This window comes from Bombina bombina, chromosome 2, assembly GCF_027579735.1.
Source record: "Bombina bombina isolate aBomBom1 chromosome 2, aBomBom1.pri, whole genome shotgun sequence".
In the NCBI taxonomy this organism is placed as follows: Eukaryota; Metazoa; Chordata; class Amphibia; order Anura; family Bombinatoridae; genus Bombina; species Bombina bombina.
In genome coordinates, this window is record NC_069500.1 from 764,957,691 (window position 1) to 764,984,385 (window position 26,695).

The 26,695-nt window shown below is 40.6% G+C and overlaps 1 protein-coding gene across 1 annotated transcript in view; it reads left to right on the top strand.

The window, feature by feature from the left end:
• Positions 1 to 26,695, top strand: part of SLC35E1 (solute carrier family 35 member E1) — a 68,389-nt gene that overhangs the window by 3,064 nt on the left and 38,630 nt on the right. The window contains exon 2 of the mRNA XM_053702899.1: positions 9,672 to 9,742. Coding sequence (XP_053558874.1) covers positions 9,672 to 9,742 — 71 coding nt within the window. The remainder of the gene's footprint in view (positions 1 to 9,671; positions 9,743 to 26,695) is intronic.

A 26,695-nucleotide genomic window follows, 5' to 3' on the forward strand; every position in this document is an offset into this window, starting at 1 on the left:
AGAGATTCTGCAATGTACATAAAGACCAGCATTGCAGAAAATAGTACATTTTACATGAAGGGGAGAAAAACTTTTTAAACATGGGTAGAAATCTTCTTTTGCAAGAACACCCAAATTGGTACACAGAAATATTCTTCCCAAGCTTTGAAAGAAAATAATCGATTTTTTTTAATGGATACATTTTTGTATTTCAGCCTCTCTAGTCTAAGGAATATTTTCTTTCCATGTTGCTGAGACAAGAGTAGGGATATAGTGTAAATCTATAATATTCTGTATACAATGAAACTATTATTTTTCTATTTAAAAAAAAAAAAAAAAACACACACACAATATTGTCTGTTATTTATGTGCTTAAATGGTGAACTATTGATATTATATTTTTTAGGAATATAAATTCTGTATGATTTTATCTGTATGCATTCACAAAGTTCCCATGCTTGTGTATTTAACCTACGTCAGAGCTGCTTTTACACTACTTTATACTGCAGCATTGTCAGTGAAATGATTGATTAACTGACATTTACAAATTGCACATGCAAGCATTTTTCCTATTCTCATGTGCTTTTAAAAACATTGTAGAAAACTTTAGGCTTACCAGACCTTTTATGGATTTGTATTTAAAGGGAATACTAAACCAAAGTCATGATTCAGATAGAGCATATAATTTTAAGCAACTTTCTAATTTTACTCCTATTAATTTTTTTTCCGTTCTCTTGCTATCTTTATTTAAAAAGCAGGAATGTAAAGCTTAGAAGCCGACCCATTGGTTATGCTTGCTCGTTGGTTGCTAAATGTAGCCCCCAATAATCAAGCACTATCCAGGGTGCTGAACCTAAAATGGGCTGGCTCCTAATCTTTACATTCCTGCTTTTTAAATAAAAAGCTAGCAAGACAACAAAGAAAAATTCATAATAGGAGTAAATTAGAGCATCCATTTTTTTAGCAACTTTCTATCTGAATCATTAAAGAAAAAAATTGGGTTTAGTATCCCTTGAAGAGGAGTAGGCTGAAACAGATCAAGATGCACATTTTATAATAAAAGTCTATTATTAAGGTGGGAGAATTCCCCTTTTTTTTTCTCTTTAAATTCCGCTGATATTTGCTGTGGAAAGTAGCTTAACAGCAAAGTCAAAATTACATTTTATGATTTAGACAGAGCAATGTTTAACCCCTTAAAGGGATAGTCTATTTAAAATTAAACTTTCCTGATTCAGATAGAGCATGCAATTTTATGCAACTTTCTAATTTACTCGTATTATACATTTTTCTTTGTTCTCTTGGTATCTTTATTTGAAAAAAAGCTTGAATGTAAGCTTAGGTGCCGGACCATTTTTTTGGTTTAGCACCCTGGGTAGCACTTGCTGATTGGTTGCTACATTTAGACACCAATCAGCAAGCGCTACCCAGGGTTCTGGAACAAAAATGGGCGGCTCCTAAGCTTACATTTCAGTTTTGTTTGTTTTTTAAATAAAGATATCAAGAGAACGAAAAAAATTGATAATAGGAGTAAATTAGAAAGTTGCTTCAAATTGCATGAAAGTTTCATTTTGATTAGACTATTCCTTTTAACGACCAGTAATGTACCCTGTATGTCACTGGTCTTTCAATGGTGATTTCTTTTTTGTTAGCATGCTTTCACCACCAGCAGTGAGGCCACACTATTCTCGGGTGCCTGAGGGAGGGAGGTCATAATAGTGCGATCCTGTCACTTGCTTTGAGACCTGCATTATTATGGCCTGTAGCTACGTACAGGGTGTGTTGTGGTCGTTAGGGGGTTAAACATTTTCTCAATTTACGTCTTTATTAAAATTGCTTTGTTGAAAAACCTACCTCGGTAGGGTCAGGAGCTAGCTGCTGATTGGTTCTGCACATATTTATGGCACTTGTCATTGGCTCAAAAGATGTGTTCAGCTAACTCCCAGTGGTACATTGTTGCTCCTGCGCTTACCTAGGTTTGCTCAGATTGTTAATTAATAAAATTGACATAATTAGAAAAGAAATCTCTCCCTCACACCACTCAGACAGCCTTCCTACCCACCCCATCTACTAAAACTCTCTGCTATTGTCCTCCATACTCCTATCTTCTGCTTATCTGACAACCTGCGTCCTTCACAACTTCTTCTCTAACGCCTGCCCTAACTCATCTCTTTAACCAGTCCCTCACCACTGGCACATTTCCTGATACATTCAAGCATGCGTGAAGTATACCAATCCTCGCTTGACCCATCCACCCCTTCTATTGGCCAGTCTCCTTCCCTTTGCCTCCAATTATTGGAACTGCTCGTCTATAGTTGCCTAACTCAAATTGTCTTAACTAACTCCTCACTTGATCCACTACAATCTGGTTTCCACCCTAAACACTCAACAGAAACAAAGCAACAAATGATCTGCTATTGGCTAAAGCAAATAGACACTACTACTAACTCTTCTAGACCTATCTGCTGATTTCAACACAGTTGACAATCCTTTTCTCTTACAAATCCTACATTAATTTAGCATCTGACACACAGCCCTCTCCTGGTTTGCATCCTATCTCTCAAATCGCTCATTTACTGTTTCCTTTAACCGCATATCCTCTGATCCTTTGCCTCTCACTTTGGCTCTGTCTTGGGTCCCTTGCTTTTTCTCTCTATATATCCTCCCTTGGAAAAAGTTGGCTTCTAATACCACTTATATGCTGATGGTACCCAAATCTCTCTCTTCCCCCAGAGGCAGAACTTTTCTTCACTTTCTGCAATGAGATTATGTTTAATCAATCAGTTGTAATGAAGATACGCTATAAATTACTTTTTAAATACAGATATGAAATTCTTATACCCCGCACTCCAACACCAACTTCAAAAGTATTTTTTTCTGTGAGTTAACGGTTTGAATTGTTCTCCAATCAGCACTTTCCTCTTTGGGTGCCTTTTTTGTTGTAGCTCAAACATTGATTGGAGAACAATTCAAACCGTTAGCTCACAGAAAAATATGCTTTTGAAATGGGCAGCGGAGCGTGGGGTACTTGAATTATATATCTATATTAAGTATTTGTTTTTTTATAGCGCTTTTTTTTTGTTTGTTTTTTAAATACATTTTTATTAAAGTGAATGTAAATTTTGATGCTAAAGTGCCCGGTTTTTAAAACTTTGATTAAAAACAGGGGCACTTTAATTCATAAAAATTTACATTTCACTCCTGTTGTGACAAAAAACTTACCTTTTAAACTTCACAGCAGCTCCAGCTTTCTCCGGTCTCACAAGCCATTTCTGATGTCAGAAATGATTGATAGGTCATTCTCCAATCACAGCTTCCCCCCCGGGGGATTCAGTGTCTGATTCACTGCTGTGATTGGAGGAAGCCGATGCCTCATTTTAGACCCAGGAAGAGGCTTTGAAACAGGTGGAGGAAGCTGGAGCTGCTGTGAAGATTAAAAGGTAAGTTTTTTTTCACAACAGGAGTGAAATGAAAATTTTTATGAATTAAAGTGCCCCTGTTTTGAATCAAAGTTTTAAAAACCGGGCACTTTAGCATCAAAATTTACATTCACTTTAAGGTATAAAAACATAATATAATAGTTACTGTAAGACATATTTAGGTTCATCTATTCACTTTACAGAGTATGTCAGGGTCCAGTATATAGTGTGTCTCTCTCCCCACACTTTGAAGTGAGGGGGGAATAAGTGATACCTTTTTTATTTTTCTCATTCTATGTGTATTAATAAAGGTATGGTGATCTCCTTCTGTATTGGTGTTCCAAATGCATAATATCCTTTTTGCAGTCACTGCATTTATAATTATAGTGCAATTTTATTACAACTGATTAATTAAACTTCATCTAAAATATCACTAACATTCCAGATATGATTTTAAAAAGGGGAGAGTTTACCATCATTTTAAGAGAATGTCTTACATTCAGGAGTCACAGCTTTGCACACAGTGAAAGGCTTGTGGGTGGGGTTTAAACCCTAAGAGCCCGTCATTAATCAATGCGCTGCTGCTTTGCAGCGCTGTTCTCTTCAAACAGTGTTTCATTCTGGCTGTAGTGTTAAGGAAAACGTACACAGTGCAGCCAGAGCCCAGCTGTGTTTGTAGCGCCGCTCCACATCAGGATGCTCTCTTCAAAGTATTTCAGACTACATGTGCAGACAAACAGAAACCCTGAGGCACACATACACTGCCACCAACAATCTCTTAACCCCTTTGCACCATTATGCCGTTCTATGCCGTCCTAACCGCACTAGTCACCAATCACTATCCAGGGTGCTGAACCAAAAATGGGCCAGCTCGTAAGCATACATTACTGCTTCTTCAAATAAAGATACCAAGGGAATGAAGAAAATTGATAATAGGAGTAAATTAGAAAGTTGCTTAAAACTGCATGCTCTATCTGAATCGTGAAAGAAAAAATTTGGGTTCGGTATCCCTTTAACTCTGAATTCACGTTGTATCATTAAACTCCTCATTTGAAAGCGTGAAGTGTCTCCATTCAAATAAGGGATTTAATGTCAGTATAACTGGTTCTCATAGTAATGATCACATAGCAGCAACCACTAGCTTCTTACTAGCATTTTGTTGGGTTATTGATGTAAGGCCTCATAGAGCCATGTTTTTCTGACCAAGTGTTGTTGATGATTATTATTATTGGGGTTTGTTTTTTTATAATAATCAAAATACAGTAGAATTTGGGTGATATTTTGTGAAATCCTATGCAAGGTAATGTTTAATCATTTTTGCTTCACTAAGCGAGTTTAAACAAGGGCTGCAACATGCATTGGTTGTCAAATTGGGTTGTTACCCCTCAATAAAATTAGAATTTTGTGTAATTTCAAAAAGCATCTTATATTTTTATGGTTAGATATTTTCTCCAGAATGTGAGACCTTTTAAAATGTGTGCTTTTTGTAGGCTCAATTACTCCCATTTATCACATATGCCCTGGAAAGTGGTTGCATTTTCACATATTCTGGTATTTATGCAAACTAAAGTTGTTAACTTAAAATGCTTCAGGTGTGTGTACCTCTGAGGAAAAAAGGTGAAATTCAGGTGTTAATACTAGCTGTGCTAAACAGTACCAAAACTGTTCTAGCACAGAGGTGGCTCTACCAATAGGCCAAATAGCATAGGGCATAGGAAAATGTTTTTTTTTTTTTCTCGGATCAAAAAGGTGTTGGTGGCATAGTAGCCCAGCCCACTGGCTTCCTCCAAGCAGTCATATAGTCTAATATTGATAGGCTTGAGCAGGGGTTGGAACAGTGTCCAGGAGCATTCTAATGTAGGGATTCCTGCGGCAATAATCCCTAGACTGTTTAGTGTTGTGCATCTGTTAAGCTTAAGTGTGTGGTGAAGGAACAGCAGCAGAGCAATATGGACTCCCACTTCATCTGCATGCACAATCACTCACTTACTTGGCTTTATCTGTTTGGTAGTAAAGCTCAGTACTTTTTTTGCCATATTTCACTCCTCTGCAGCAAGAGAGCACTGAACTAGAGGGGTGTGTGACAGCTGCTCCCTCCTCAGTCACTAACTTTAGCTGAGCGCCCAGCGTGAGGTGTTAGGCCCTTCCCCTGCTTAGGCAGCTTGTTATTGACAAATGCTGCATAATTAATACATATCTGTATGATGTTTCTTATTTACAGCTGAACTTTGCGTGCCGTTCTATAACAGAGGTTTTCCAGCAGTTTGTTACCAAAATAGCTGATCAGATGTATTCAGTTAGTTGCAGTGGTGGATAGACATCACTGTAGCTTAGACCGAGAGCCTCCCATACTAACAGAAAAAATAATGAATAGGAGCAGCATTCTTACTTGCAGGTTAGGTGATCCACTGATTTGCCAGCTTGTGTACGTACCCCTTGACTTGGCCTGAGTGTTAGACTGCGTATCTGACTGCGTAAAGCAGTGTTAACTAATCCTGTCAGCAGTTCCCATCTATAGACACATAATTTGCCACCTTTTCAGGCGCTGGACTAAACATATGAAGTAGGGTGATTAATGATGATCCCTACAGCTACACTTTTGCATACATTTTTAAGAACAGAATTGTCACATAACAGAAGGCACTGATTTGTGGTTGTATGTTTTTTTTTTTTTTTTTTAGCAAGCTTGGAGATTTCCTAGCATTGTTTTCCCATATAAACTGCGAAGCCTGCTGCAGTGGCCTCCAATGCTTGGCACTCACTTTATAGTAATATTCCGATGAGAGTTACATACATAATTATACTGTACTTACTTGTATTAGCTACAGCCAGGGCAGCATTATTGCCCAACATTGTCAATTTAAAAATCCTTTAGATTTTACCTTCTGCCAAACTGTAGCAAGTATGCAAAAAATTAACAGAAATCATATTTTTTCATTAATATTGTAAACGTCAAGATAAGTTAAAATAATTTAATATATTTCTGTTTTATCATAGACAACAATTTTGAGAAACAGTCAGGCTTAGCTATAAATTCTGCCCTATCATATTAGATACTTTGTTTACACCAATCTATTATAAATTCTATATATGAAAAAAAGTTAGTTGGGAAAAAAAACCCATTGCCAACATCGAATGGCTAACTAGCATAAGTAATATCTACTAGGAAGATCATTTTAATTTTACATTTCCAATATAATAATATTGTATTTTAATACTACTGCATTTAGAATATCTGTGTGCCAGCTATAGGTTCCCCTGTACACTAGGCTAGTGTGTCCCAGCTATATTCAGGTGTTTCTGCATACTTTACCCTGAGATATGTATTTATGTTATCTCTATCGCGCCAGAAGTACAATTCCAGGCTTGGATTTGTCGACCCCTGCATTTAAAAATATTCAGTTTATACAAATATATTGGGTTACATTTTTTTTTTTTTTTTTTTTTTTTTGCATGTTTTTTTTTCTTTTGTGCGTTAGAGATATGAAACTTAAAATTTGTTGCAGTTTTAAACGACTTTCTAATGTACAGTATGTCTATCTAGTTTGCTTTGTTCTGTTAGTATACTTAAAGTGAAAGTAAATTTTTCACCTGTGCCACACATCTATGTAATATGACCGTTTCGCTAGTTTTTTTTTTTTTTTTTCCAATCAGACTTTATATTTTTATACTTTAGTTCCCTACCGTTATCGTCGTCGCTCCTCCCACCTTCCTCTTCCTGTATTTTCTAGCCATTACGTATAGAGCGGTCACACCCGCTCTATACTTGGTCTAAATGCGTGTTCACGATACATGCAACGATTGCGAATGCGCAAATCGCCGATACTACATTAATTGTTATAATTGCATAAACAAACTTTAGCGTTTTCAGAACTATCAATTTTTGATATGATTAAATAGCAAAAATCAATTTATAATGTAGTACGAATAGATATTATGTTCTTTGTAAATATTGGAAATAGAGTGAAATTAAGTAATACAGAGTTTGAAATACTTACGATACTGACGATTGCTAATAATTGGCTCTTAAATATTGTGTCGGAGCAGCCGTGTCATGCAAACTTTCTTGGCTGAAAACTACAAGTAGCTGTGTGCATGCGCGATTGATAGAATCGTGTTTTGATTATATTAGGCGCATGCGCAATGGGTTATAGATGAGTATGACGTAGCTTCACGGCCGCCGATCGGCCAGAAAGTCAATTGGAGGATCTGAAAAATGTGACCAGGAAGTCGATTGATTATGTTATCAACAACGGGTTGAATGTAAAATAACCAAATTATGAGTTTATATGCGGCGAAAAGTATGTATGTGTGTTTATTTTTAGATTTACTATGTAAATGTGCATAGCTGAACAACAAAGTTTACTTTCACTTTAAAAGCATACAGAGGAAGGCTCAGTAGCAGCAATGCACTACTGGGAGGTAGCTGCTGATTAGTGGTTGTACATATACGTTATTGCCTTATCAGCTAGCTCCCAGTAGTGCATCAATGCTCCTTCAACTTAATATTCCAAGCGAATGAAGCAAATGTAATAATTGAAGTTAATTTTAAAGTTAAAATTGTATGCTGTATCTAAATAATGGCAGAAAAATTTGAAGCTGCATGTTCCATTTTAAGAGGGGCCTCGTAATTTTAGTTTTGCCTAAGCTCTCCCCTTACTCTAGAGACACCTCCTGAAAACACTTGGTACCAAATGGGTTAAACTAATATCCTACCTGGTAAAATAAAATCAGATGTGGTATCTCAGGCCACTTGTACTTTTAAAATCAGATGTGGTATCTCAGGCTACTTGTACTTTTAAAATCAGATGTGGTATCTCAGGCTACTTGTACTTTTAAAATCAGATGTGGTATCTCAGGCTACTTGTACTTTTAAAATCAGATGTGGTATCTCAGGCTACTTGTACTTTTAAAATCAGATGTGGTATATCAGGCTACTTGTACTTTTAAAATCAGATGCGGTATCTCAGGCCACTTGTACTTTTAAAATCAGATGCGGTATCTCAGGCCACTTGTACTTTTAAAATCCGTTATAAAAATAACATTGAAATTTGTTCTGTTCATTGTTTCTATTGACTACCAGTCTGATGTAAGCTGCTGAATTTTAGTCAAAATCACATTTGGATAAAATTCCCCAAAAAAATGTACATTATGGCTGCAGCGTGCACAGTAGCCTTTACATCATGATGACAAATGTAAACTGACATGCTAAATATAAATCTCTCACGGCTTTACAAATCATGGTGCTTTGTCTCCATGGCACCATGCATATGCTCTTCTGTTGCATCCAGGAAAGTAGATCAACTGGTCACTATGGGCTAGATTTATCAATCAAGAGCTGACGGGGGGGATGCATATTCACCCTTATCTTCCCGATCTCTCCTCTGGCGGGCAGCAATCCGCTGCTGGAATTTAACATTGCGCACACAAGGGCTATCTTGCCATTGCGTGCAATTCCCCCCCCCCCACCTGTCCACGCACCTGTCCACGCACAGCCAATCATGCGTGGGCAGGAGCTGTCAATCTACTGGTCAAAGAGAGGGGTAGGTCTAATGACCGCTGCTTGATCGTGACTGCATGTTCTCTTGTGAGAACCTGCAGTCATAGGGAGGAGAAGGGCTTGATGAATGCAGCTCTTGTTCAGTGATTATACCTGGAAGCTGCCTAGGTTTCACTTCTAGCTTTGAACAGGAACTATTTCCCAGCATGCTGCACAGCCATAGGAGCAACATCTTGTCCTTCCCTATCTATCTAAAATCATCAATTTGAGGGGGTGGTAAAATTCCCCACATCCAAACTTAAACGGTTCACATTCATTTGAGCGTTGGGGAAATCATTGATGGTCAAGTTCCAGCAACGTTGTATGCTTTTTGTCTCTGAAAGTAAGATAATAATCTCTTCACCCTGTATATAAGTGCACTTGCTATAAGCAAATTCTATAGTAATTGTGTGTGTGCGTTTATGTATCATTTTTTTTATTTGTTTTTGGCTTTCACTGCATTGCTCATTTCCTATAACATTCTCCGCAGATGTCATTTCCTATTTCAAACCTTGTATTCTTGTCTTTTTAATAGCTCGTATAGTAGCTAAAGCTGTAATTTCCCCTTCTCGTAGTTATTAGCCAAAATACAAATTCTCAGAAAACCAGTTGTATCAGGATGACATTCTTTACGGATTCAGGAGCCACTGTAGAGCATGAATGAGTGTGAATAGAGCAGTTAAGATTTCAGGTTTAAGTTGTTGACCTTGTGATATTTGTGTTTTTTTACATTTTAGTTAAAGCCACAATGCCTATATGGGTGGTACTGTTGTCCAGGATAATAATGAAGGAGAAGCAGACTACGAAGGTAAGGAGTATCTGATTATTCATTCAAAAATAACATTTTGTTTGTTAATAGGGTTGTCAGTGAGAGAAGTAGTGAACTGGACAGTACAGTATGTCAGCCAGCTGTCCTATATAAAATCTTTTTGCTAAACCATCTTAGTAAACACCTTGTTAGTGTTTATTTTTTTCTGCCTGCAATGCTGCAGTAAATTTAATATAGTGGATGAGTTGTGAAAGCATTATCACCTTGCCTGCTGCAATTGTTTTCCAATAGCCAAATCCCACATGTCTCCTGCCTTATTTGGAGGAGCCAATCAGGAATTATTATTGGAGTAGACATTGTTTTGCAAATTCTTAACAGATAATCTCTGCTGAAGCCAGTTATGAACAGATATGTGGTAAGGTTAGCTTACAGTTGTGAGAATTGGGAAAACTCTTAATTTCAGACTTAAATGACAGAAGAAGTGGTTAAAAATAATGTATATTGTAAAATTGTTTTACTACACGTAACAAAAGATTTTAAAAACTCAAAAGTGTTTACTTGGAAAACTAAATAGAAAGTTCCCCTTTCTTCTATTTAACATGCGTGGAAACAAGCAGGGAAGGGGTTTGCTGTATAAAGACTTTTTATCATTCCCCTACTGCAGTGTGCACCACAAGACAAATTTATACCAGATCTATAGGGACAGTGTTGACATTGGAAAGCAAGAGTTGGTTTGTTAAAGTGATGGTAAATCCTACAAATTAAGGAGACATTCAGTCATGAAGTCTAAAAAAAACTTCATATGCTGAAAGTACCTTTTATTTGCAGATTATGCCAAGCTGAGTGCCTCAAGCTGCCCACGGCAAAACACTTTTTTTTTCCCTTTCAATGAGGTGACTTTTCCACCTCTTAGCCAATAGCCATGCAGGCCAGTTGGCATTATGTCGAATGGTTAGCACGCTATTGGCTAAGAAATGGAAACACTACCTAATTGAGGAAATATAATTTTGCCGTGGGCGGCTGGAGGTGCTCCGCTCGGCATAAACTCACTGCAAATTACGGTACTTTTAGCATGAAGTTTTCTCCTACATTGGTGTGTCCGGTCCACGGCTTCATCCTTACTTGTGGGAAATATTCTCTTCCCCTACAGGAAATGGCAAAGGGAGCATACAGCAAAAGCTGTCCATATAGCCCCCCCTCTGGCTCCGCCCCCCAGTCATTCTCTTTGCCTGCTCTGAACAAGTAGCATCTCCACGGGGATGGTAAAGAGTATGTGGTGTTAGTTGTAGTTTTATTTCTTCTATCAAGAGTTTATTTTAAAATAGTGCCGGTTTGTACTATTTACTCTACAACAGAAAGTGATGAAGAGTTCTGTTAAGAGGAGTATGATTTTAGCACCAGTAACTAAAATCCATTGCTGTTACCACGCAGGACTGTTGAAACCAGAGAACTTCAGTTGGGGGTAACAGTTTGCAGACTTATCTGCTTCAGGTATGACCAGTCTCTTTTCTAACAACACATAGTAATGCTAGAAGACTTTCAGTTTTCCCTTATGGGACCAGTAAGCCATTTTCTTAGACTCAGTAACAGATTAAAGGCTTATAAATTGGGCTCTATGCTGGTTGACACTATTGTGGGCTAAATCGATTTGCTTATATCATATTCTTATGACATTTGGAGTGTTTTATGAGCTTAGAAACACTTTTGGGAACGTTTTAATTATGCCTGGCATTGGTTTAGACGCCTAATCTAGTCAGAAAGGCCCCTTCACTCTGGTATGCAGAGGGAGGCGGCCTCAGTTGCGCAGTTACTTCCAAAGGCAGTGCATGCAGCTTCATGTGAGAGGGTCCTGTGGCTGAGAAACAGACTCCAGAAGGCTTATTTCTGTGGTGAATAACCCCTAAGGAAGGTAAAAGCCGCAGCAAAGTCTGTGGCAGGGACTGTAGTGTGTTTAAACCGGTTAATTGAACAATTGGCTCCGGTTTGCTTATTTAAGCGTCTAGAAACTTCATATTTGGTGTGCAATACTTTCAAAGCATTAAGACACTGGGGTGTTAATTTTATAAAGATCGGATATTTCCTTCATAGTTTTTTGAACATTCAGAAATAAAGTGTGTTCCTTTTATTATTTAAAGAGACAGTAACGGTTTTGTGTAAAATCGTTTTTATTGCATTAATAGCCTGCCTAAATCTGCCTAACATGTCTGTACCTTCAGATAGCATATGTTCTGTGTGTATGGAGGCCAAGGTGGTTCCCCCTTTAAATGTATGTGCAAAGGTTGCCCAAGATGATTCTTCAAATGAAGGTAGTGGGGATAGTTCATCATCCTCTCCTTCTGTGTCAACACCAGTTTTGCCCGCGCAGGCGATACCTAGTACATCTAGCGCGCCAATGCTTGTTACTATGCAGCAATTAACAGCAGTAATGGATAATTCTATAGCAAATATTTTATCCAAACTGCCAGCATTTCCCAGATAGCGTGATTGCTCAGTTTTAAATACAGAGGATGAGCAAGTTGGCGCTGACGATAATTTATCTGTTGTACCCTCACATCAATCTGAGTTGGCAGTGAGGGAGGGTCTGTCTGAGGGAGAAATTTCTGATTCAGGTAAAATTTCTCAGCAGGCAGAACCTGATATCGTGGCATTTAAATTTAAGCTAGAACATCTCCGCGCTCTGCTTAGAGGTGCTAGCTACTCTTGATGATTGTGATACTTTGGTGATTCCAGAGAAGTTGTGCAAAATGGACAAATTCTTAGAGGTCCCAGTGCACGCCGATGCTTTTCCGATACCCAAGAGGGTGGCGGACATAGTGACTAAGGAGTGGGAGAAGCCAGGGGTACCTTTTGTTCCCCCTCCTATATTTAAGAAAATGTTCCCAATTGTCGACCCCAGAAGGGACGCATGGCAAACGGTCCCTAAGGTAGAGGGGGCAGTTTCAACGTTAGCCAAGCGCACAACTATCCCTATTGAGGACAGTTGTGCTTTCAAAGATCCTATGGATAAAAAATTGCAAGGATTGCTTAAAAAGATATTTGTTCAGCAAGGTTTCCTTCTTCAACCGATTTCGTGCATTATTCCTGTCACCACGGCGGCGTCTTTTTGGTTCGAACAGCCTCTAGACAAGAGGGTAACGCTTCCCAGCCTAAACCAGCATGGAAACCATTGCAAGGCTGGAACAAGGGTAAACGGGCCAAGAAGCCTGCTGCTGCTACCAAGACAGCATGAAGGGGTAGCCCCCGATCCGGGACCGGATCTAGTAGGGGGCAGACTTTCTCTCTTTGCTCAGGCTTGGGCAAGAGATGTTCCGGATCCCTGGGCACTAGAAATAGTCTCTCAGGGGTATCTTCTAGAGTTCAAGGAACTCCCTCCAAGGGGAAGGTTCCACATGTCTCGCTTATCTTCAGACCAAATAAAGAGACAGGCATTCTTACATTGCGTAGGAGACCTATTAAAGATGGGAGTGATACACCCAGTTCCAACAGCAGAACAAGGTCTGGGTTTTTACTCAAACCTGTTTGTAGTTCCCAAAAAAGAGGGAACTTTCAGGCCAATTCTGGATTTAAAAATCCTAAACAAATTCCTCAGAGTTCCATCATTCAAAATGGAAACCATTTGGACGATCTTACCAACTATCCAGGAGGGTCAATATATGACTACCGTGGACTTAAAGGATGCGTACCTGCATATTCCGATCCACAAAGATCACCATCAGTTCCTAAGGTTCGCCTTTCTGGACAAACATTACCAGTTCGTGGCTCTTCCATTCGGTTTAGCCACTGCTCCCAGAATTTTCACAAAGGTATTAGGGTCCCTTCTAGCGGTTCTAAGGCCGAGGGGCATTTCTGTAGCACCTTACCTAGACGACATTCTAATCCAAGCGTCGTCCCTTTCCAAAGCAAAGGCTCATACAGACATTGTTTTAGCCTTTCTCAGATCCCACGGGTGGAAGGTGAACATAGAAGAGTTCCCTGTCCCCGTCCACAAGGGTTCCTTTTCTAGGAACAATAATAGATTCTGTAGAAATGAAGATTTTTCTGACAGAGGTCAGAAAGTTAAAGCTTCTAAACGCTTGTCAAGTTTTTCAATCTATTCCTCAGCCTTCCGTAGCTCAGTGCATGGAGGTAATAGGATTAATGGTTGCAGCAATGGACGTGGTTCCTTTTGCTCGAATTCATCTAAGACCATTACAACTGTGCATGCTCAAACAATGGAATGGGGATTATGCAGACTTGTCTCCCCAGATTCAAGTAGACTAGTTAACCAGAGACTCACTCCGCTGGTGGTTGACTCAAGATCACCTGTCTCAGGGAATGAGTTTCCGCAGGCCAGAGTGGGTCATTGTCACGACCGACGCCAGTCTCTTAGGCTGGGGCGCGGTATGGGACTCCCTGAAAGCTCAGGGTCTATGGTCTCGGGAAGAGTCTCTTCTCCCGATAAACATTTTGGAACTGAGAGCAATATTCAATGCACTCCTGGCTTGGACTCAATTAGCGAAGGCCAGATTCATAAGATTTCAGTCGGACAACATGACGACTGTAGCGTACATCAATCATCAGGGGGGAACAAAGAGTTCCTTGGCGATGAGAGAGGTATCCAAGATCATCAAATGGGCGGAGGATCACTCCTGCCACCTATCTGCAATTCACATCCCAGGAGTAGACAACTGGGAGGCGGATTATTTGAGTCGTCAGACTTTCCATCCGGGGGAGTGGGAACTCCACCCGGAGGTCTTTGCCCAGTTAACTCGACTATGGGGCATTCCAGACATGGATCTGATGGCGTCCCGTCAGAACTCCCAAGGTTCCTCGCTACGGGTCCAGATCCAGGGATCCCAAGGCGACACTAGTGGATGCATTGGTGGCGCCTTGGTCGTTCAACCTAGCTTATGTGTTTCCACCGTTCCCTCTCCTTCCCAGGCTTGTAGCCAGGATCAAACAGGAGAAGGCCTTGGTGATTCTGATAGCTCCTGCGTGGCCATGCAGGACTTGGTATGCAGACCTGGTGAATATGTCATCGGCTCCACCATGGAAGCTACCTTTGAGACAGGATCTTCTAGTACAAGGTCCATTCGAACATCCAAATCTAGTCTCTCTGCAACTGACTGCTTGGAAATTGAACGCTTGACTTTATCTAAGCATGGGTTTTCAGATTCAGTTATAGATACTCTGGTCCAAGCCAGAAAACCTGTGACTAGGAAAATTTACCATAAGATATGGAAAAAATATATCTGTTGGTGCGAATCCAAGGGATTCTCTTGGAGTAAAATTAAAATTCCTAGGATACTTTCCTTTCTCCAAGAGGGTTTGGATAAAGGGTTGTCAGCGAGTTCTCTTAAAGGACAGATATCTGCTCTGTCTGTTTTGTTGCACAAACGTCTGGCAGCAGTGCCAGATGTACAGGCGTTTGTACAGGCCTTAGTCAGAATCAAGCCTGTCTACAGACCCATGACTCCTCCATGGAGTCTAAACTTGGTTCTTTCAGTTCTTCAAGGGGTTCCGTTTGAACCTTTTACATTCCATAGATATTAAGTTACTATCTTGGAAAGTTCTGTTTTTGGTTGCTATTTCTTCTGCTAGAAGAGTTTCTGAATTGTCTGCTTTGCAGTGTACTTCACCCTATCTGGTATTCCATACAGATAAGGTTGTTTTGCGTACCTAACCTGGTTTTCTTCCAAAAGTGGTTTCCAACAGGAATATTAACCAGGAAATAGTTGTTCCTTCTCTGTGTCCAAATCCAGTTTCGAAGAAGGAACGTTTGTTACACAACTTAGATGTGGTCCGTGCTTTAAAATTCTATTTAGAAGCAACAAAGGATTTCAGACAGACCTTATCCTTGTTTGTCGTTTATTCTGGTAAAAGGAGAGGGCAGAAAGCTACTGCTACCTCTCTTTCTTTCCTTTTGGCTGAAAAGCATCATCCGATTGGCTTATGAGACTGCCGGACGGCAGCCTCCTGAACGAATTACAGCTCACTCTACTAGAGCTGTGGCTTCCACATGGGCCTTCAAGAACGAGGCTTCTGTTGACCAGATCTGTAAGGCAGCGACTTGGTCTTCTCTGCATACTTTTGCCAAATTTTACAAATTCGATACTTATGCTTCTTCGAAGGCTGTTTTTGGGAGAAAGGTTTTGCAAGCTGTGGTGCCTTCCGTTTAGGTTACCTGACTTGTTCCCTCCCTTCATCCGTGTCCTAAAGCTTTGGTATTGGTTCCCACAAGTAAGGATGAAGCCGTGGACCGGACACACCAATGTAGGAGAAAACAGAATTTATGTTTACCTGATAAATTTCTTTCTCCTACGGTGTGTCTGGTCCACGGCCCGCCCTGGCTTTTTAGTCAGGTTTAAAAAAAATTATTTCTGTACACTAGTCACCACAGCACCCTATAGTTTCTCCTTTTTCTCCTAACCGTCGGTCGAATGACTGGGGGGCGGAGCCAGAGGGGGGGCTATATGGACAGCTTTTGCTGCGTGCTCCCTTTGCCATTTCCTGTAGGGGAAGAGAATATTTCCCACAAGTAAGGATGAAGCCGTGGACCCGACACACCGTAGGAGAAAGAAATTTATCAGGTTAACATAAATTCTGTTTTTTTACATCACTTTAAGGGGGTGGAAAAAAACTCCATAAAAATATAATCTCATTTCACAACACAAGGCTTCATTTTTTAACCCCTTAATGACCGCAGCACTTTTCCATTTTCTGTCCGTTTGGGACCAGGGCTATTTTTACATTTTTGCGGTGTTTGTGTTTAGCTGTAATTTTCCTCTTACTCATTTACTGTACCCACACATTATATACAGTTTTTCTCACCATTAAATGGACTTTCTAAAGATACCATTATTTTCATCATATCTTATAATTTACTATAAAAAACATTATAAAATATGAGGAAAAAATGGAAAAAACACACTTTTTCTAACTTTGACCCCCAAAATCTGTTACACATCTGCAACCACCAAAAAACACCCATGCTAAATAGTTTCTAAATTTTGTCCTGAGTTTAGAAATACCCAATGTTTACATGTTCTTTGCTTTTTTTGCAAGTTATAGGGCAATAAGTACAAGTAGCACTTTGCTATTTCAAAACCACTTTTTTTCAAAATTAGCGCTAGTTACATTGGGACACTGATATCTGTCAGGAATACCTGAATATCCTTTAACATGTATATATATTTTTTTAGAAGACATCCCAAAGTATTGATCTAGGCCCATTTTGGTATATTTCATGCCACCATTTCACCGCCAAATGCGATCAAATAAAAAAAAATTGTTCACTTTTTCACAAATTTTTTCACAAACTTTAGGTTTCTCACTGAAATTATTTACAAACAACTTATGCAATTATAGCATAAATGGTTGTAAATGCTTCTCTGGGATCCCCTTTGTTCAGAAATAGCAGACATATATGGCTTTGGCTTTGCTTTTTGGTAATTAGAAGGCTGCTAAATGCCACTGCGCACAATACGTGTATTATGCCCAGCAGTGAAGGGGTTAATTAGGGAGCTTCTAGGGTTAATTTTAGCTGTAGTGTAGTAGACAACCCCAAGTATTGATCTAGGCCCATTTCTCCAACATAGGTGTGTCCGGTCCACGGCGTCATCCTTACTTGTGGGATATTCTCTTCCCCAACAGGAAATGGCAAAGAGCCCAGCAAAGCTGGTCACATGATCCCTCCTAGGCTCCGCCTTCCCCAGTCATTCTCTTTGCCGTTGTACAGGCAACATCTCCACGGAGATGGCTTAGAGTTTTTTGGTGTTTAAAGCTTTCAAATTTGGTGTGCAATACTTTTAAGGCTTTAAGACACTGTGGTGAATTTTGAACAATTCCTTCATACTTTTTCACATTTGCAGTAATAAAGTGTGTTCAGTTTAAAATTTAAAGTGACAGTAACTGTTTTATTTTAAAACGTTTTTTGTACTTTGTTATCAAGTTTATGCCTGTTTAACATGTCTGAACTACCAGATAGACTGTGTTCTGAATGTGGGGAAGCCAAGGTTCCTTCTCATTTAAATAGATGTGATTTATGTGACACAAAATTTAGAGAAAATGATGCCCAAGATGATTCCTCAAGTGAGGGGAGTAAGCATGGTACTGCATCATCCCCTCCTTCGTCTACACCAGTCTTGCCCACACAGGAGGCCCCTAGTACATCTAGTGCGCCAATACTCCTTACTATGCAACAATTAACGGCTGTAATGGATAATTCTATCAAAAACATTTTAGCCAAAATGCCCACTTATCAGCGTAAGCGCGACTGCTCTGTTTTAGACAATACTGAAGAGCATGAGGACGCTGATGAAATTGGTTCTGAAGTGCCCCTACACCAGTCTGAGGGGGCCAGGGAGGTTTTGTCTGAGGGAGAAATTTCAGATTCAGGGAAAATTTCTCAACAAGCTGAACCTGATGTGATTACATTCAAATTTAAATTGGAACATCTCCGCGCCCTGCTTAAGGAGGTGTTATCTACTCTGGATGATTGTGAGAATTTGGTCATTCCAGAGAAATTATGTAAAATGGACAAGTTCCTAGAGGTCCCGGGGCCCCCCGAAGCTTTTCCTATACCCAAGCGGGTGGCGGACATTGTAAACAAAGAATGGGAAAGGCCCGGCATACCTTTCGTCCCTCCCCCTATATTTAAGAAATTGTTTCCTATGGTCGACCCCAGAAAGGACTTATGGCAGACAGTCCCCAAGGTCGAGGGGGCGGTTTCTACTCTAAACAAACGCACCACTATACCCATAGAAGATAGTTGTGCTTTCAAAGATCCTATGGATAAAAAATTAGAGGGTTTGCTTAAAAAGATGTTTGTTCAGCAAGGTTACCTTCTACAACCAATTTCATGCATTGTTCCTGTCACTACAGCAGCGTGTTTCTGGTTCGATGAACTAGAAAAGGCGCTCAATAAAGATTCTTCTTATGAGGAGATTTTGGACAGAATTCATGCTCTCAAATTGGCTAACTCTTTCACCCTAGACGCCACTTTGCAATTGGCTAGATTAGCGGCGAAAAATTCTGGGTTTGCTATTGTGGCGCGCAGAGCGCTTTGGCTAAAATCTTGGTCAGCGGATGCGTCTTCCAAGAACAAATTGCTTAACATTCCTTTCAAGGGGAAAACGCTGTTTGGCCCTGACTTGAAAGAGATTATTTCTGATATCACTGGGGGCAAGGGCCACGCCCTTCCTCAGGATAGGTCTTTCAAGGCCAAAAATAAACCTAATTTTCGTCCCTTTCGCAGAAACGGACCAGCCCCAAGTGCTACGTCCTCTAAGCAAGAGGGTAATACTTCTCAAGCCAAGCCAGCCTGGAGGCCAATGCAAGGCTGGAACAAAGGTAAGCAGGCCAAGAAACCTGCCACTGCTACCAAGATAGCATGAGATGTTGGCCCCCGATCCGGGACCGGATCTGGTGGGGGGCAGACTCTCTCTCTTCGCTCAGGCTTGGGCAAGAGATGTTCTGGATCCTTGGGCGCTAGAAATAGTCTCCCAAGGTTATCTTCTAGAATTCAAGGGGCTTCCCCCAAGGGGGAGGTTCCACAGGTCTCAATTGTCTTCAGACCACATAAAAAAACAGGCATTCTTACATTGTGTAGAAGACCTGTTAAAAATGGGAGTGATTCATCCTGTTCCATTAGGAGAACAAGGGATGGGGTTCTACTCCAATCTGTTCGTAGTTCCCAAAAAAGAGGGAACATTCAGACCAATCTTAGATCTCAAGATCCTAAACAAGTTTCTCAAGGTTCCATCGTTCAAAATGGAAACCATTCGAACAATTCTTCCTTCCATCCAGGAAGGTCAATTCATGACCACGGTGGATTTAAAGGATGCGTATCTACATATTCCTATCCACAAGGAACATCATCGGTTCCTAAGGTTCGCATTCCTGGACAAACATTACCAGTTTGTGGCACTTCCGTTCGGATTAGCCACTGCTCCAAGAATTTTCACAAAGGTACTAGGGTCCCTTCTAGCGGTGCTAAGACCAAGGGGCATTGCAGTAGTACCTTACTTGGACGACATACTGATTCAAGCGTCGTCCCTTCCACAAGCAAAGGCTCACACGGACATTGTCCTGGCCTTTCTCAGATCTCACGGGTGGAAAGTGAACGTAGAAAAATGTTCTCTATCTCCGTCAACAAGGGTTCCCTTCTTGGGAACAATAATAGACTCCTTAGAAATGAGGATTTTTCTGACAGAGGCCAGAAAATCAAAACTTCTAAACTCTTGTCAAATACTTCATTCTGTTCCTCTTCCTTCCATAGCGCAGTGCATGGAAGTAATAGGTTTCATGGTAGCGGCAATGGACATAGTTCCTTTTGCGCGAATTCATCTAAGACCATTACAACTGTGCATGCTCAGTCAGTGGAATGGGGATTATACAGACTTGTCTCCGATGATACAAGTAGATCAGAGGACCAGAGATTCACTCCGTTGGTGGCTGTCCCTGGACAACCTGTCACAGGGGATGAGCTTCCGCAGACCAGAGTGGGTCATTGTCACGACCGACGCCAGTCTGGTGGGCTGGGGCGCGGTCTGGGGACCCCTGAAAGCTCAGGGTCTTTGGTCTCGGGAAGAATCTCTTCTCCCGATAAATATTCTGGAACTGAGAGCGATATTCAATGCTCTCAAGGCTTGGCCTCAGCTAGCAAGGGCCAAATTCATACGGTTTCAATCAGACAACATGACGACTGTTGCGTACATCAACCATCAGGGGGGAACAAGGAGTTCCCTGGCGATGGAAGAAGTGACCAAAATCATTCAATGGGCGGAGACTCACTCCTGCCACTTGTCTGCAATCCACATCCCAGGAGTGGAAAATTGGGAAGCGGATTTTCTGAGTCGTCAGACATTTCATCCGGGGGAGTGGGAACTCCATCCGGAAATCTTTGCCCAAATCACTCAACTGTGGGGCATTCCAGACATGGATCTGATGGCCTCTCGTCAGAACTTCAAGGTTCCTTGCTACGGGTCCAGATCCAGGGATCCCAAGGCGACTCTAGTAGATGCACTAGTAGCACCTTGGACCTTCAAACTAGCTTATGTATTCCCGCCGTTTCCTCTCATCCCCAGGCTGGTAGCCAGGATCAATCAGGAGAGGGCATCGGTGATCTTGATAGCTCCTGCGTGGCCACGCAGGACTTGGTATGCAGACCTGGTGAATATGTCATCGGCTCCACCATGGAAGCTACCTTTGAGACGAGACCTTCTTGTTCAAGGTCCGTTCGAACATCCGAATCTGGTCTCACTCCAACTGACTGCTTGGAGATTGAACGCTTGATCTTATCAAAGCGAGGGTTCTCAGATTCTGTCATTGATACTCTTGTTCAGGCCAGAAAGCCTGTAACTAGAAAAATCTACCACAAAATATGGAAAAAATATATCTGTTGGTGTGAATCTAAAGGATTCCCTTGGGACAAGATAAAAATTCCTAAGATTCTATCCTTTCTTCAAGAAGGTTTGGAGAAAGGATTATCTGCAAGTTCTTTGAAGGGACAGATTTCTGCCTTGTCTGTGTTACTTCACAAAAAGCTGGCAGCTGTGCCAGATGTTCAAGCCTTTGTTCAGGCTCTGGTTAGAATCAAGCCTGTTTACAAACCTTTGACTCCTCCTTGGAGTCTCAATTTAGTTCTTTCAGTTCTTCAGGGGGTTCCGTTTGAACCCTTACATTCCGTTGATATTAAGTTATTATCTTGGAAAGTTTTGTTTTTGGTTGCAATTTCTTCTGCTAGAAGAGTTTCAGAATTATCTGCTCTGCAGTGTTCTCCTCCTTATCTGGTGTTCCATGCAGATAAGGTGGTTTTGCGTACTAAACCTGGTTTTCTTCCGAAAGTTGTTTCTAACAAAAACATTAACCAGGAGATAGTCGTGCCTTCTTTGTGTCCGAATCCAGTTTCAAAGAAGGAACGTTTGTTGCACAATTTGGATGTAGTTCGTGCTCTAAAATTCTATTTAGATGCTACAAAGGATTTTAGACAAACATCTTCCTTGTTTGTTGTTTATTCTGGTAAAAGGAGAGGTTAAAAAAGCAACTTCTACCTCTCTCTCTTTTTGGCTTAAAAGCATCATCAGATTGGCTTACGAGACTGCCGGACGGCAGCTTCCTGAAAGAATCACAGCTCATTCCACTAGGGCTGTGGCTTCCACATGGGCCTTCAAGAACGAGGCTTCTGTTGATCAGATATGTAAGGCAGCGACTTGGTCTTCACTGCACACTTTTACTAAATTTTACAAATTTGATACTTTTGCTTCTTCTGAGGCTATTTTTGGGAGAAAGGTTTTGCAAGCCGTGGTGCCTTCCATCTAGGTGACCTGATTTGCTCCCTCCCTTCATCCGTGTCCTAAAGCTTTGGTATTGGTTCCCACAAGTAAGGATGACGCCGTGGACCGGACACACCTATGTTGGAGAAAACAGAATTTATGTTTACCTGATAAATTACTTTCTCCAACGGTGTGTCCGGTCCACGGCCCGCCCTGGTTTTTTTAATCAGGTTTGATGATTTATTTTCTCTAACTACAGTCACCACGGTATCATATGATTTCTCCTATGCAAATATTCCTCCTTTACGTCGGTCGAATGACTGGGGAAGGCGGAGCCTAGGAGGGATCATGTGACCAGCTTTGCTGGGCTCTTTGCCATTTCCTGTTGGGGAAGAGAATATCCCACAAGTAAGGATGACGCCGTGGACCGGACACACCGTTGGAGAAAGTAATTTATCAGGTAAACATAAATTCTGTTTTTGGTATATTTCATGCCACCATTTCACCGCCAAATGCGATCAAATAAAAAAAATTGTTCACTTTTTCACAAATTTTTTCACAAACTTTAGGTTTCTCACTGAAATTATTTACAAACAACTTATGCAATTATAGCATAAATGGTTGTAAATGCTTCTCTGGGATCCCCTTTGTTCAGAAATAGCAGACATATATGGCTTTGGCTTTGCTTTTTGGTAATTAGAAGGCTGCTAAATGCCACTGCGCACAATACGTGTATTATGCCCAGCAGTGAAGGGGTTAATTAGGGAGCATGTAGGGAGCTTCTAGGGTTAATTTTAGCTGTAGTGTAGTAGACAACCCCAAGTATTGATCTAGGCCCATTTTGGTATATTTCATGCCACCATTTCACCGCCAAATGCGATCAAATTAAAAAAAAACCGTTAATTTTTTCACAATTTTAGGTTTCTCACTGAAATTATTTACAAACAGCTTGTGCAATTATGGCACAAATGGTTGTAAATGCTTCTCTGGGATGTCCTTTGTTCAGAAATAGCAGACATATATGACTTTGGCGTTGCTTTTTGGTAATTAGAAAGTCGCTAAATGCTGCTGCGCATCACACGTGTATTATGGCTAGCAGTGAAGGGGTTAATTAGGTAGTTTGTAGGGAGCTTGCAGGGTTAATTTTAGCTTTAGTGTAGATATCGGCCTCCCACCTGACACATCCCACCCCTGATCCCTCCCAAACAGCTCCCTTCCCTCCCCCCACCCCACAATTGTCCCCGCCATCTTAAGTACTGGCAGAAAGTCTGCCAGTACTAAAATAAGTTTTTTTTTTTTTTGTTTTTTTTTGTTTTTTTTTAAAGGAAAAAAAAAAAGCATATTTACATATGCTGTGTTTAGGATCCCCCCCCAAAACAGCTCTCTAAGCCTCCCCCTCTGCCTTATTGGGGGCCATCTTGGGTACTGGCAGCTGTCTGCCAGTACCCAGTTTGCACACAAACAAATGTTTATTTTTTTTTTATCTTTTTCTGTAGTGTAGCTTGCCCCCCACCCCCCCACGGACCAACCCCCACCACAAATGACACCTAAAGTTTTTTTTTTTTTACATTGTAGGTCCCACTTTTATTTTGTTTTGGGACACATTTTTCTGTAGTGTAGCGGTTCCCACCCGCTCCCTCCCCGTGCACGCGCCCGCCCCCTCGTGCGCGCGCCCCCGGACTCCCCCGCCCACGATCCCGCCCCCCTCCACATGACCAGGGCCATCGATGGCCGCCGGCCACCTCCCACACCGGCTCCCACCCACCCACCAACGATACCGGCCATCGATATCCGGTGCAGAGAGGGCCACAGAGTGGCTCTCTCTGCATCGGATGGCCGTAGAAGGTTATTGCAGGATGCCTCCATATCGAGGCATCACTGCAATAACCGGAAAGCAGCTGGAAGCGAGCAGGATCGCTTCCAGCTGCTTTCCACACCGAGGACGTGCAGGGTACGTTCTCAGGCGTTAACTGCCTTTTTTCTGAGGACGTACCCTGCACGTCCTCGGTCATTAAGGGGTTAATTGCAAAATGCATTGATACATGAAGGTTTAGATTTATACAGCTTTCATTAGTATCTTATGTCCCTTTTCAGCTAAGAATGTGGTATAATAGATGGTGCTAAACTACTAAAAAGCTTCTGACTCCTATAGTGATAGACATGCACTATTGTTAGACTGGTTTATCTATTTGATATATTTGTCAACCCCTAATGTTGCTTTGTGGTATTTCAGTAAATGTTAAAGGGGACGGGTCACAATTGAAATGTACAGGATTTTTGCAATGTGCTTCAATTGGCAAAAATGTTTCTAGTCGGTTATTTATTTTTTTTAGCAGAATATGCAAAAATGCTATGATGGCCTGTGCACCAGAATTCTAACACTACACCTTCTCTGAAAGTTTGCAGTGGCTTGTATGACAAATTAAGTCTTCACTGACACAGTACATAACACCAATGGAAATAAGTCACTCCAGCCTTGGATACATTTGTTTAAAAAGGGACATTTATTTTCTTACATGGTCCAAAATACAGAAAAATAAGTTTCAGGCCTATACCAGGTCCTTAGTACACACCACAGGTAGCTCTCAGAGCAGGCATGGTGTTTGAGCCCTTATGCTCTAGTCACATGTAGCATATGTGTGTATGCAGCTGTAACATTAATAATTTGTACTAGAAGCATTTTTTGATAATAGAAATATATTGCAAAAATGCTTCTATTTAAAATGGAAATCCATTCATGCACATTTCAATTTATGCCATTTCTATCAAGTAGTGCCCAGTTTTTAAAAATACTATTAAAAACAGGGGCACTTTCATTGATGAAACTTTACATTGCATCATATTTGTAGAAATACTTACCTCTTCGTCTTGAAAGCCGCTCCAGTGATTCCCCCGCCCGTCTCAAGCCTCTTCCTACATAAAAAATGACTATTCTGGCCTTGGAGGATGCCGGCATCGTCATTGCTGACGTAGGAAGAGGCTTGCGACGGGCTGGCGAAGCGCTGGAGCGGCTTTCAAGACTAAGAGGTAAGTGTTTTTTTTTGTTTGTTTTTTTCCTACAAATATGGTGCAATGTAAAGTTTTAATAGTATTTTTAAAAACCGGGCACTGCTTGATGAAACTTTACATTCACTTTAAATACTAAATATATTCCATGTACATTCCTCTAATTATGGGTGCTGCCATTTTGGAACCATGTTTCACTGTATCTGAAGGAGAGTTGCTGCACATGTGCAAACACGTCAGCACTGGAATGCAGTGAAAGCCAGATTTCAATTTAGCTGCAACCATGACTTAAAGGTAGGTGGGGATTAAAGTGAATGTGAAGTTTAATGAATCAGTGCCCAGTTTTTAAAAATACTCTTAAAAACAGGGGGCACTTTTCATTAATTAAACTTTAAAACTTTTTTTTTTTTTTAAATACCTTTCTTTATGAAAGGCAGACCGGTGATCCTCTACCCGCAGCTCCTGCTGTACTTCGCACAGCGATGACGAAGCCGGATTCGTCATCGCTGTGCGAAGTACAGCAGGAGCTGCGGGCGGAGGATCGCTGGTCTGCTGTCATAAAGAAAGGTAAGTATTTTAAAAAAAATCAGCTTTATTGTCAAGTTTAATTAATGAAAAGTGCCCCCTGTTTTTAAGAGTATTTTTTAAAAACTGGGCACTGATTCATTAAACTTTACATTCACTTTAACTTCAATACTAAACTTGTAAAATGTGTCTAGTTTAATGTCCTTTTTAAAAAAACAAAAACAAATTTGTAGCCTTTGCCATTGCGAAAAACACTAGCTTATGTGTCAAAGGTCAAAACATCTAATAGTAAAGAAATGTGCTGTCATCTTATGCCAACCATAATGTTATCTGGGAATTCATAGCCAGTGCTTGACAGGTTTGATGTGAAATGCAGTTTATTGCAGTAACATTAAATCCAAATTCTATTTAATCTGTCACTGTATTTTACAGTCATAAGCCATTATCTGGTCTCAGAAATAAGCTTTTGGACTAATATTGTTAAAGGCCTGTTTGGATGGGTTCCTGCAGTTAGGTACACAGAAATTGTAGGGTGAATAATGCTTAGTGTTTAATTATTATAGGAATGCAAAATCTGATAACATCCCCAGAAGGGACATGAAAGCAAACAAAAAACTATGAAATAAGAGCATGCGATTTTAAACAACTTTCCAATTTACTTCTGTTATCTGATTTACCTCATTCTCTTAGTGTCTTTTGTTGAAAAGCATACATTTTGAATGCTCAGGCCTTGGGAACTTGCTGCTAATTGGTGGCTGCACATGTCCGCCTCTCTTCATTGGCTTATTAATGCATTCAGCTGGCTCCTAGTAGTACATCACTGCTCTTTCATTAAAGGATACCAAAATAATGAAGCAATATTGATAAAATTAAATTAGAAAGTAGTACTTTGTTTTTGTTTAAAAAAAAAAAAAATGTTGTATCTGAATCATGAAAGACCATTTTGGAGTATGATGTCCTTTTTTTTAAAAGGGCCATTAAAAAGTAAGAACTTACATGCTCTGAGTTAAACGCATTGTAAAAGTTCCACTGGATGGATTAATTGTGGTGGTTGGGGGCACCAGAGTGTGTGCAGGTCCTCTCCATAGAGTTACAAGTTTAAAAGAGGCAGCAACTAAGCTGGGTAAATTTTTAAACTATTTTAGTGACAAGAGGTTATAAGTTAGTTTTCCTATAATAGCTAAAAGCATCATTCCTCCAACTGAAA